This window comes from Schistocerca piceifrons, chromosome 11 (genome assembly GCF_021461385.2).
Source record: "Schistocerca piceifrons isolate TAMUIC-IGC-003096 chromosome 11, iqSchPice1.1, whole genome shotgun sequence".
Lineage (NCBI taxonomy): Eukaryota > Metazoa > Arthropoda > Insecta > Orthoptera > Acrididae > Schistocerca > Schistocerca piceifrons.
Genome location: NC_060148.1, coordinates 77,311,463 through 77,323,416, shown reverse-complemented (window position 1 = coordinate 77,323,416; position 11,954 = coordinate 77,311,463). Strand labels below are relative to the sequence as shown.

Below are 11,954 nucleotides of genomic sequence, written 5' to 3'. Positions count from 1 at the left end.
ATGTAGCAACATAGACACTGCTAGCAAATGGTTTGCAGTAATTAGGTAATGTAGCGGACTGGTGGGAAGAAGTGACGTTATTGCGGCTGGGCGATGTGTTACACAACAACCGGTATTCTCGCATTTGTCTCTTGGAAGAGATTGGGTGTTTACGTTTCGAAATACAGGCGGTTGTGAAAGACGTCGGCTGTATTCTTGTAAGCTGTTTGAACACTGTATGTGGGACGAGAAACGCAATACAGAGAGGGAGAGGGAAGTGAAGTTTATGAATGATGGAGTATTTGTCAATTGTTGCTGAGCTTTTGCAGAAATTGCTTGTGAAATGTTTTACATACTGAATTCACAAAAGGAAGGTTTGTCACGTTGGTTTACAGGTATCTCTTGTTGTTGCAGTAGTTGTCGTGTTACTGGAGAAATTGTGCGGACTGCAAAAGGTAGAAATGAATAGAGAAAACGTTCTTTTTTATCAATTTTTTTTATTTTAATGTTATGTACAATGAAGTACATGATGACATTTCCCCTAGTGGCACGTATTAACGCTGTGTTAGCATCTCGATGAGATGGTGTTTGTTTTGCTGCCTGGCGTAGTCCAGGGGGGTGTCCCCATCTTCATCCGTCTTCCCCCTGTCGGCTCCGGCCTGCAGCAACGCAGCCGCCGCTTCTGCGTGGCCATTCCGTGCCGCCCAGTGCAGCGGCGTCCGCCACCACTGATCCCTGGCGTTGGGGTCGGACGCCGCAGAGAGCAGCAGCAGCCGCACCACAACCGCGTGGCCTCTCCCTGCAGCCCAGTGCAGGGCGGTCTCCCCGTCCCCGTCCCTCGCCCCCACGTCCGCCCCAGCCGCGAGCAACAGCCGCACCTCCTCCACCGCCCCCACCTTAGCCGCCTCTATCAGCCTCCTGCCTCGCTCTGCCCCAGAAAGGCTCCTGCACAAAACATCAACACACTTACTCTCTACTATCGAGACACACACACCAAATGAAAGAAACTGTCACAGCCGCAAAACTGCCAACAATTCGGAATACACTTCTTCCGAGCGACAAGTCCAAAATCTAGAATTCTCGCTTCTGCGATACGGGTTAACCAGCGTAATCAAAAACTTCAGCCATCTCCCATTAAAAATATGTGTACTCCATCTCCTAACAAATTCATTTGGTTTTCCTCATAATTCACTCCACAGATCCGCTTCCTTTCACCTCGGCATGCACTTGCTACCCAATCCTTCACCTACATTCAAACACACCCCTAAAACTACCTTCTCTGGGTACCAATTCCTTCTTTCACTTACGGAGAAAACACTGGAAACTAAACGCATCTGTACTGAAATACAATTTCCTCACCAGACAGCTAAGTCATTCAGACCAGTAACACGGAAATTTCCTGACATACCGACAAAAGATATAAAAGTCACTCCTTCGTACACAATAAGTCGGTCGACATATTTCAAATACAACAAGGGCACCGGGTCGACTCTCCCTGACACACACACACACACACACACACACACACACACACACACACACACACACACACACCTACACAGTCCTCCTTAGCCATTTTCCACTTCTTGTCAATAATTGGTTAAACATTCATATTTCCTTTTGCCTGCTTTATTTGCTGAATTTTTATAGTTTCTTCTTTTAACAGTTGAACTCAGTATCTCCTGCATTAACCAAGGATTTCTATTTGGCCCTGTTTTTACCTATTTGATCCTTTTCTACCTTCTCTGAAAGCTACCGATTCATCCCCCAAAAATTTATTCTTTGTTTGTCATTGTCCTAGTTTGTTATTGTGTGTGCTGTGAGTCCATTGCTTCCTTCTCTAACAGTAAGTTTCTCACATTTTTCATTGTAACATAACCTGTTGTGTTTGCACCCCAAACATTTCCCCACTTCCTACCTTTCCAAGTCTTGCATCTCATCCTGGCGTTCTATTGTTTTCTCCTTTGTTTCACGTTCTCTATGGAGCATACTGATTTTGATATCAGCATGTGCTGCATTATTAATACTATTATCCTGGATACCAAGTATACGATTCGACACTATCAATGATGTTTTTAGTGTGCATGCACCACATGTAGGTGTGTGTCATCTTATATTGAGCGTTTTTAAAATTTCTTTACTTGTAAGTATGTACTTCCTGCGCCAAATTACGCGTTATTACCCGCATGATTTGTATGCACGAAAATTGAAAAATTTCTGTTTGTTGCCTGCTCCTGATATAATCTCAACACTAATTCTCTGTGTCTTCCATGACTGCCAGTCGAAATGGGTGTGCTTCTGTTGCCTGCCTGAGGTGCAGGAGGGTTTTGAATGTTCACTGGATTCCAAAGTCGATATCTGCAGCTGATTATCTTGGTCAATCAAAGCAGGAAGTACTTTAATCTCTATACCGGAGGGAATCAACATCTACATGGTTACTCTGCAATTCACACTCAAGTGCCTGGCAGAGGGTTCAATGAACCATTTTCATACTACTGCTCAACCATTCCACTGTCGAATGGCGCGTGGGAAAAAGAACACCTCAATCTTTCCATTGGAGCTCTGATTTCTCTTATTTTATTATGTTGATTATTTCGCCCTACATAGGTGGATGTCAACAAAATATTTTCCATCGGAAGAGAAAGCTGGCAATTTAAATTTCGTAAACAGATCTCGCCGCAAAGAAAACCGCCTTTGTTTCAGTAACTGCCACACCAACTCGCGTATCATATCAGTGACACACTCACCCATATTGCGCGATAACGCGAAACGAACTGCCCTTCTTTGCACTTTTTAGCTGTCCTCCGCCAATTGTACCTGGTAAGGATCCCACACTGCGCAGCAATATTCCAGCAGAGGACGTACAAGTGTAATGTAGGCTCTCTTTGGTAAGTTTGTCGCATCTTCTAAGTTTCTGCCAACAAAGCGCAGTCTTTGTTTCGCCTTTCCCACAATATTATCTGTGTGGTCATTCCCATTTAAGTTGCTCAATTGTAATCCCTAGGTATTTAGTCGAATTGACAGCCCTTAAATTTGTGCGATTTATCGTGTACCCAAAATTTAACGGATTTCTCTTAAGACCCATGTCGATGACCTCCCACTTTTCTTTGTTTGGTGCCAATTGCCACTTCCCGCATCATAAAGAAATTCACCCGTGCGGCTTTATTCCGCTCAGCTCGTGTAGCCCCGTCCCCTTTCCCTGCAGGAAAGTTTATTTCCCGATGCGACGAGGATTCCCCTGGCAGGTACATCATGTACACTATGCACGCATTCAAAAATCAACTTATGATCCATTCAGAAATCAACTTAGAATGTGATCAAAAATGTTCAAAAAGCAACAGGGATGAGCTTCAAACTCTTTTGAATAATCGATAGACCAATGTGCTCTAGATGCTAGGTGCTTTGTGAAACAAGGTTATTTTTCCTCAACAATGCGAATTCGTCTTTTTTCGTGAAAGAATTAAGGAAAACTGTATTTAGTAACTCCGCTGTAGTGGCACCATCATCATTGTGGAAACTCTGCTGTTGGTTTTATATATATATATATTTATTAATATATATATCACACACACACACACACACACACACACACACACACACAGAAGGTCCAACTATCTTTGCCCACATCGGTTGCTCATTTCTAAAAATAAAAGTTAACTATACCATGGAATTATGCAAAACTTCTCCTCGGTGAATCAAAACCACTACTCATCACACCTGGTGACGAGCCATACAGTGCTGTACGCATCTCCACTCAGCCACACCCACTGCATTTCTCACTTCTCAAGATCAGATGCCTCAACCATTAGGCCAGCTGAGTGCGTTTGCTGGCGTAGATGGAATTACCGCTGTGGATGATGCTTTTTACCCATGGTTTGCAAACACTACCACCAGAGGTTCTGATGTACATCCTCTGCAGTAGGGTAACATCCACCGATTCGATTTCCCTTTTGCTACTCTTCCCACAAGTCCCCCGGGGTAAACTCTAGTGCAAGTGTCGATGAGATGCTGAGTCAGAAGTGGAGGTGTACTCAGGCAGCCTACTGGTCAAGGAGACTGCCTGCAATAAGCAGCAAATCTGGGTTCCTGTTCCAGTGCGGCACAGATTTTCAATAGTCAGTACAGATGTAACTGACCAGAGAACCATTTAACGAATATTCGAATTACATTTTAAGACATACCCAAAACAAGCTGTATCCTCACTCCGGTACTAAATATTAACTTTTTGTCATTATTACTTCTATTTCTGTTTACCTTATTTTCGCCATTTCTTCCTCAGTGTCTTCAATAACTTATATCTACAACCATTCACATAAGTTTTGTTGAGTGGAATTGTGTGAAAAATCCCATTAATCCATTTAATTCAGAATCAATTTGTAAGACACACAATCGTCACAAAACAAAATCTAGATTCAACACATCAATATATAAAGAATCTTTGGGAATGGGTATGATTTGTATGCGACACTTCCTACGTAACTACAGTTGAGTGAATGAACTGAACGTAATTCTCACGGCAAATACAGAGAACGAGAAATCTTCTGCATATGTGCTCAATCTTCCAAATATCATAGCCAAAAAAGTGAGAAAGGAGTAATGTTTAATGGCAACTGTAACCTCCATCCAAAAACTGAAGGAATCTGTATTTTATTTTATTTACTATATCGGCTGGTTAATGCCAAAATAAGCAGTACTGCGAGGGTAAGACTTGGGCACGTGTGGCAACAACTCACCGGAAGCGAGAGACGGCTGCGTCATCGGGTGGAGGGGTGTGTCGGGCAGACGTGGGAGGCGCAGCTGCAGCAGGAGTCCGGCTGTGGCCGCTGTGGGGTTGACTGTCAGAGTTGGGGGTGGACCCGCCCCCTGTGGCGGCCGGCGAGCTGCACAGAGAAACACTGTGTGGGTGGGCGTGTTCACACAGGGGCTCACTGCAGGCGGTACAGCTGAAGGACTGTCCACCGGGGTAACAGAACACACAGTGCCAACAACACCAGCCTGTCACTTAACGTGACTGTGCCACCAATTAACTGGTCTTTTTCTGCACTACTTCTGCTATATTCCCCACTGGCGTAGCTTAAGATGCAAACCAACAAATTGTTCAAAATGAAGCACAAACCAAATCCCAAACATAAGGGCCAACAATTTTGTTGCCCTGACAAAACAACTTTCAGACAGAATTTAGAAGCAGTTAACGTCAACTGGCTGCTACCTTTGGTTGTGAGACCAGGAGACCAGGAGACCAGGAGACCAGGAGGCAACAAATGATAGCTGGATGAAAACGTCACATCAATACTGACGTTGTGGGAGGTATGTCATACACCTGCAGGTGGACAGCAAATATAATCTGCTGTATCCCAGTAGCAGGAAACCTGATAGGATTCCCTAGACGACCTCTGGTAACGCCACAGGGAACTTCAAAAAAGACAGGGGGGGCAGATATTTCCCATCTGTTCTGTAAAAGGGAATGCACGGAAAATATTCGGGGCAATAACTGCTGGCTGGATTATTCTCTTCTTGTTTGCCCCCAGTGTGCACGACTAGCCCCAGTGCTCATAGCTCCTGCTTTACTGGATATCTCAGGGAGTCATACCCTGCTCTTTGGGGCCAGTCACCCAGGGGTAGCGTCTTTTTTAGTAATCATGGAAGTCCTCAGTCCCAGGTTTGAACCTCACCATCACCTGAATCTTGAATACGAATCATCAGCATTGGTGTCTGAAGACTTCCAGCATCAGGTGTCGCCCTTTTTCACCCAACAGCCTTTCGAAAGAAGGCGGAGGGGCTGACAGAGGTTCACGGCACTCTCTTTCCCTTGAGGTCTGAAACTGCTCCTAAATGATGAAGAATTGGCAGTGATCAACAACGTGAAGATGCAGCAGGCAATGTAAACCATTGCTTAAAGATACATAACGTCATTGAGGCATGTGATTCAATAAGTCTGTGCTGTACAGACTCTCCATTGGCAAGACTAGTCCCCCATTCAAACCTCCAGGCGAGGAGGCCCAAAGGGGAGGTGACCATGAGAAAAAAGTTGAGTAATCAATAAAAGGATAACGTTCTACGAGTCATCAAGTGGAAAGTAAGGAATTTGTATGTGGTTGAGAAGCTAGAAAATAAGAAAAGGGAAATGCTGAGGACGTATCTAGCTGTAGTGGGTGTCAGTGATGCGGAAAGGAAAGAAAAGTACAGGAAAGGAAAGTATTTCTGGTCACATGAGAACAGGGTAGTAGCAATAGCAGTAGGATTCAGTATGAATAGAAAGGCAGGGCAGAAAGCGAGTATAGATATTTTCTCGTGAGAATCAAAACCAAACCAACAACATGCATAGTTCAGGTATACATGATGACGTCGCAAGTTGAAGGTGAAGAGAGAGAAAAAGTGAGGATATTGAACAGGTAATTCAGTACTATGTAGCAGTCATGGAGGGACTGAAACGTAATCGTAGGGGAAGGAGTAGAAGAAAGGGTTACACGAGAATATGTAATTGATAATAGGAATAGGAGAGAAGAAAGGCTATCTAAGCTCTACAGTAAATTTATTCTAGTAATAGCTGGTATAGTCTATTCAAGAATCTTGAGACAAGGGGGTATACTTGGAAAAGGACCGAAATATGCGAGGTTTAAAGTCACACTATATTATTGTCAGGCAAACATTTTGAAATCAGATACTGGACTGTAAAGCATACCCAGGAGTAGATATAGACTCATAAAATTCAGCCTACTCTTCATCACTGCTAAATTGTTATGAGACTCATCAGGAGCCATCGATGTACAAAGAGGTGAAATACAGTAGTACTAAGGAAAGAGGAGATGAGATTTATGTTCTCTGAGGCTACAGATACTGCTATAATAAGCAGCTCAATAGGTAGTTCAGTTGAAGAGGAATGGAGATCTTTAACAACGACAGTAACAGAAGTTGGAAAGAAAAACGTAGGTACAAAGAAGCTAACTGCGAAGAAACCATAGAAAACATAAGAAATCCTTCAGTTGATCAATCAAAGAAAGAAGTTCAAAAATATTCAGGAAAATTCAGTAATAGAGAAATATGTTACTTAGGAATTAAATGAATAGGAAGTGCAGAGAAGCTAAGGCGAAATGGCTGCACGAAAAATGTGAAGAAATCAAAGAAGAAATGATTCTTGGGACGACTGACGCAGCATATAGAAAAGTCAAAGCAATCTTCCATGGAATTAGAGGCAAGCGTGGTAACATGAAGAGCACAATGGGAATTAGAGTGTTAAATACAGAGGCGAGATCGGATAGTTGGAAAGAGTACACTGAAGGCCTCTCTTATTGGAACAACTTGTCCGATGGCGTGACAGAAGAACAAACAGGAGTCGGTATGGAAAATATTGGTGATAAGAATCAGATTTTAAAAGCGCTTTGGAAAATTTAAGATCAAAGAAGGCAAAAGGTATAGACAACATTCAATCAGAAGTTCTAAAATCATTGGGGAGGTGGCAAAAGGTCTATTCTCACTGGTGTGTAGAATGTATGAGTCTGGCAATATACAATCTGACTTTGAGAGAAATATAATCTGCACGATTTGGAAGACTGCAAGAGCAGGGAAGTGTGAGAATAATCGGACAATCAGCTTAATAGCTTAACAGTTCAAGGATCCCAGTTGCTAAGGAGGATAATACACAGGAGAATGGAAAAGAAAATTAAAGTTCCGTGACATTCATTCATAGGATTTGTGGTCCTGGAGAAAGCGTTCGGCAATATCAAATGTTGCAAGATGTTTGAAATTATGAGAAAAATACGGGTAAGACAGAGGGGAAGTCGAGTAATTTGCAATATGTACAAGAGGCAAGAAGGTAAAATAAGAGTCGAAGACCAAGAACGAAGCACTCGGGTTAAAAAGGGTGTCAGACAGGGATGTAATCTTTCACCCCTACTGTTCAATCTATATACCGAAGAAGCGATGATGGAAATGATGGGAAGACTGAAGAGTGGAATTAAAATTCAGGGTGAAATGATATACGATTTGCTGATGACGGATCCCCTCAGTGACAGTGAAGAAGAATTACAGCGTTTGCTGAATGGAACGAACAGTCTAATGAGTACAGAATATGGAATGAGAGTAAATCAAAGAAAGGCGAAATTGATAAGAAGCAGAAGAAGTGGAAACAGCGAGAGACTTAGCATTGTGACGGACTATCAGTAAGTAGATCAAGTTAAGGTGTTACGCAACGTAGGCAGCAAAGAAACCCATGACGAACAAAGCAAGGACGACGTGTAATTCACACTAGCAATGCTAAAAAGGGAATCGTGCTTACCTGTCTTCTGCTGGTGGCCCTCCGAGCATACTGCCGACTTCAATGACTTGTTGCGGGTACTCGAGCACAGCGTCCGCCCAGCCCCGCGTGGCCATCACCTGCAGGTGGTCCTTTATGAAGGCGACGGCAGCCCTGGTGGCGTCCGGGCACGAGTGCCTCACTGCCGTGACGGCCGTCGCCGCTGCGGTCTCGACGGCCAACTGCGAGATCAGCTGCCGCTCGCAGGCAGCCTTCAGGGCCGACAAGCCGTATTTGTCGGCCGCCGAGAGCAGCTGGGCGGCCGTGTCGGGCAGCTGGGGGGCCTGCAGGGTATACGCGTAGGCCACCAGGAGCCTCAGCACCGGTCCCTCCACGTCGTCGATGCTCACCTGGCCGCAGCTGGCCTCCAGCATGTCGTGCGCGAACATCGCTGCGAACACGGGGCTCGCGGCTGCCAACACGGCCCTGTGAGCCGCCACCCTCGTCTCGCCCGCCACCAGCGTCACCAGGGAGCCTTCACCCCCGTCTAGCAGAGCGGCCAGGGCCTCGGTTGTGGTGTTCTGAACCTCCGGAACTGCCGACATGGTGGGTGGTCCTGGAACACAGTGCCACTGAGGAGCCCTCGCACTGCACCCTCAACACTTGTACGAGGCGCATGCAGACCTGTATGAAACAGCAGCTGTTAAAGTGTTGTCCACCCTGAATCAATTGCAACGTCACCAGTTTCCTTCAAATGACAAGGGCCCGTACTGCTTCGCGATCACCTAAGGTTTGTAACTACCACTGCGGTGCTACGATAGACTGCTTTCACCTTCTAAAAATGTTATCGTTCTCAGTCAAAAGATGGTTTATTTATGTCTCAGCACAAAAATTAGCAAAGCAACAAACTTGTTTCAGCCATAAAGTTACACGACTTATATTTAAATCCAAGCTCGTGGCACTTCTGAGAAAAATTTTCTTCCTCCCTATCTCAGGTTCCACAGATCAGTCACACATCAGAAGCAATGTACATGTAATGCAGAAATCATGTTCCTCGGTGAATGTCTCAGGGTAGGCACGATTAAACTTGACCGGCCGCCTTGACCGAGCGGTTCTAGGCGTTTCAATCCGGAACCGCGCGCCTGCTACGGTCGCAGGTTCGAATCCTGCCTCGGGTATGGATGTGTGTGATGTCCTTAGGTTAGTTAGGTTTAAGTAGTTCTAGGTTCTATTGGACTGATGACCTCCGATGTTAAGTCCCATAGTGCTCAGAGCCATTTGAACCGTTCTGAATCACTGTAAGAGTCTAAATTCACTAGTATGTTTAACTCTCCTTTGAACAGACTGATATCTGTGCCTTCTATCTTATAAAAAAGATTCAGTGCCCACCTCCGTCGTAAACAATGCTGCATAATACAATCATAAATCATGTCGCCATTTTATCCGAATGTTGCAAGCTATGGTGTACCCAGGTATTTCCAGGTTGAGCAGTTTAGGAATTAAACTCGTTGCCTCCATTTCCAGAACGTGTGTTGTGGAACTTTCGCACAAATATATATTTGTACCTCCTTTTGGCGTGGACGTGTCTGTATAGCATCTTTGCCCCACAGAATGTTCGGATACTTATTAGATGACAGATACGTCATGGCTAAACCAAAGTAAGCTCTATCACAGCTCCGACATCACTCTTGACTCTCCTGGTCGTATGAGGGGGCAAACGACGGAGTCAGTAAAATAGTTCCACACCCTACAGTGTAAACTGGTTTCCGAAATTCAGACAAGTGGGTTTCGGGAGCACGGCGTCCACTTTCTTCGAAACGTGCCGAATTAGCATCTCCATTCCGCCAGCGTAAGACGTCTGCCGGACCGTTACGGTGCTAGCAGAGCGCCTAAGAATTCGTCCCAAGGCTTCTGCCGCGCCCGCTCGACGTAGATGGAGACGCCGAGGCAGTGCTGTACAGAGCGTAGCGCCGGAGGTCAGCGCAGGGTCGCAGGCCGACACGTACACTGCAGGCTTCTGGAAGCCACCCGACCAACCCGAGTCTTCCTTCCCCATCCCTCGTTAGTTGTACATTTGCTTCCGTTTTACATCGCTTTGTGGTTTTTTCGCCTCCCCATTCCAAGCATCCACTCAATGTTATAGGCTCAAAAATTTGGACACTGGCGTTGTAATCACATAATGAACGACTTTTTACTTGTTACCGTATTTTCCTACATCCAAGTGGTGCTGCATGTAAATAAGCGAAGCGGTAAAAGCTGTAAAGCCGATTACATTTCCATACAGTCTTCGAGCATCGGTATGTTCCTCGTCTAAGAATCAGACGTCATTGTCTTATAAATGTTTAACGTATCCTGAGATCAGTGGTGTAGTATTCTACTTTATTGTGACACTCACAATGCGACTGTAGTTTACACTGAGCTTTCGCAGATTCTTTCACTCAAACGGTTTTCTAGGTAATCACAAATTTGCCAAGATACTGAGCGGGATCGTGTCTGAATTATTAGTAGACAGAGAGCCATGGTCCCGATCACCGTCAGCATATTTTGGAGTCACAATCTTCGTACGTGTCTGCGCCATGTAATCGGCAGAGAAACGTGCGTCAAATGCACATAGTGGACTGGATATGCAGGGCGCGGAGGTGAGACACTCTGGACTCACATTCGGGAGGACAGTGGTTCGACCACACACCGTGCAGTGGTCTGCAGACCAAGGGCGAATGAGTGCATGTGGCTGCTTGTCATTTGTGTCTTCTGCACGGGTTTTCTGTTTGCTGTCCACCCACACAGGTTTTTCTTCATAGAGTCTCTCTCAATAGGAGTGCCGTGATGGTGCCCTGGGAGAGGCATGACCTTTAAGGCAGCCCTACCGGTCTTCATTACCGAATGTTCCACAAATTGCAACAGGTATTTACTTGTCGGTGTGTCGTTTCCCAGGAAAACCGTGAGCAAGTGGTCTCATTTCGTCCATCATTAAAGTTGTTTACAAGCTTTCCAATGAGTACGACGTGCATTAAACTACTTTTCAATATTTATATAATTTCCAATGGTGGTGATGTTTCCTTCTACAGTGTAATTTCCGTGTGTGGGTCACACAAGTCAAACGATTTCACGGTGCCATCAATTTGGAATCATTACAGTCGTATCATCAGTATGAATTGCAAACTTCTTTATTCTTTTTCCATCCAAATTCGAAATTAATCAGCAAAAGCACTCTACGCCCTCTCGAAAGTTTTTTATTAATGAGTAAACATTTGGCTGAGCTTTTGATATTAATAGATCACTTTCTTCCACCCCTCAGAGGCGTTTTCGATGTGATGGGGCCTTCCACTGTAATTCCACATGTCTGATGGCATCTGGTCTTTATCAACCAACTCGTCCAGAAATAGTCCAATAACCGACGGAACTCTAGTTTTTCAGACAGTATTTTCTGAATAGACAGCCAACCATGGTCCAATATTTCTAAAACAATATATCGTATTCTGGATAGATTGTTAGATAACAATGTCTTTCTTCATTTTTCTTAAGAGGGGACTTCTTTCCACGTCGTTGATTAAAATGAAAATTGCAACTCGTAATCTCTGGTTCAGGAAATAAATTTCCAGCTGATTGGAATGGACATTAGCAATTTCCAGAGTCATTATGAGAGAAGCAGGGTTCCATCCGAGCACATTTTTATTTGTTAAGTAATAGTAAATATTTGGACTATGTAGTATGTCTGAAATAGTGAGGTGCATTCTGACTC

At 44.5% G+C, this 11,954-nt stretch overlaps 1 protein-coding gene across 1 annotated transcript in view; it reads right to left on the bottom strand.

Annotated features, from left to right (window-relative positions):
* Positions 1 to 533: 533 nt before the first annotated feature.
* LOC124719720 (BTB/POZ and MATH domain-containing protein 4-like) overlaps positions 534 to 11,954 on the bottom strand; it is a 257,521-nt gene continuing 246,100 nt past the window's right edge. Inside the window, exons 2-4 of the mRNA XM_047244923.1 lie at positions 8,255 to 8,828; positions 4,713 to 4,859; positions 534 to 924 (exon numbers count right to left, since the gene is read on the bottom strand). Coding sequence (XP_047100879.1) covers positions 534 to 924; positions 4,713 to 4,859; positions 8,255 to 8,817 — 1,101 coding nt within the window. The 5' untranslated portion in view covers positions 8,818 to 8,828. The remainder of the gene's footprint in view (positions 925 to 4,712; positions 4,860 to 8,254; positions 8,829 to 11,954) is intronic.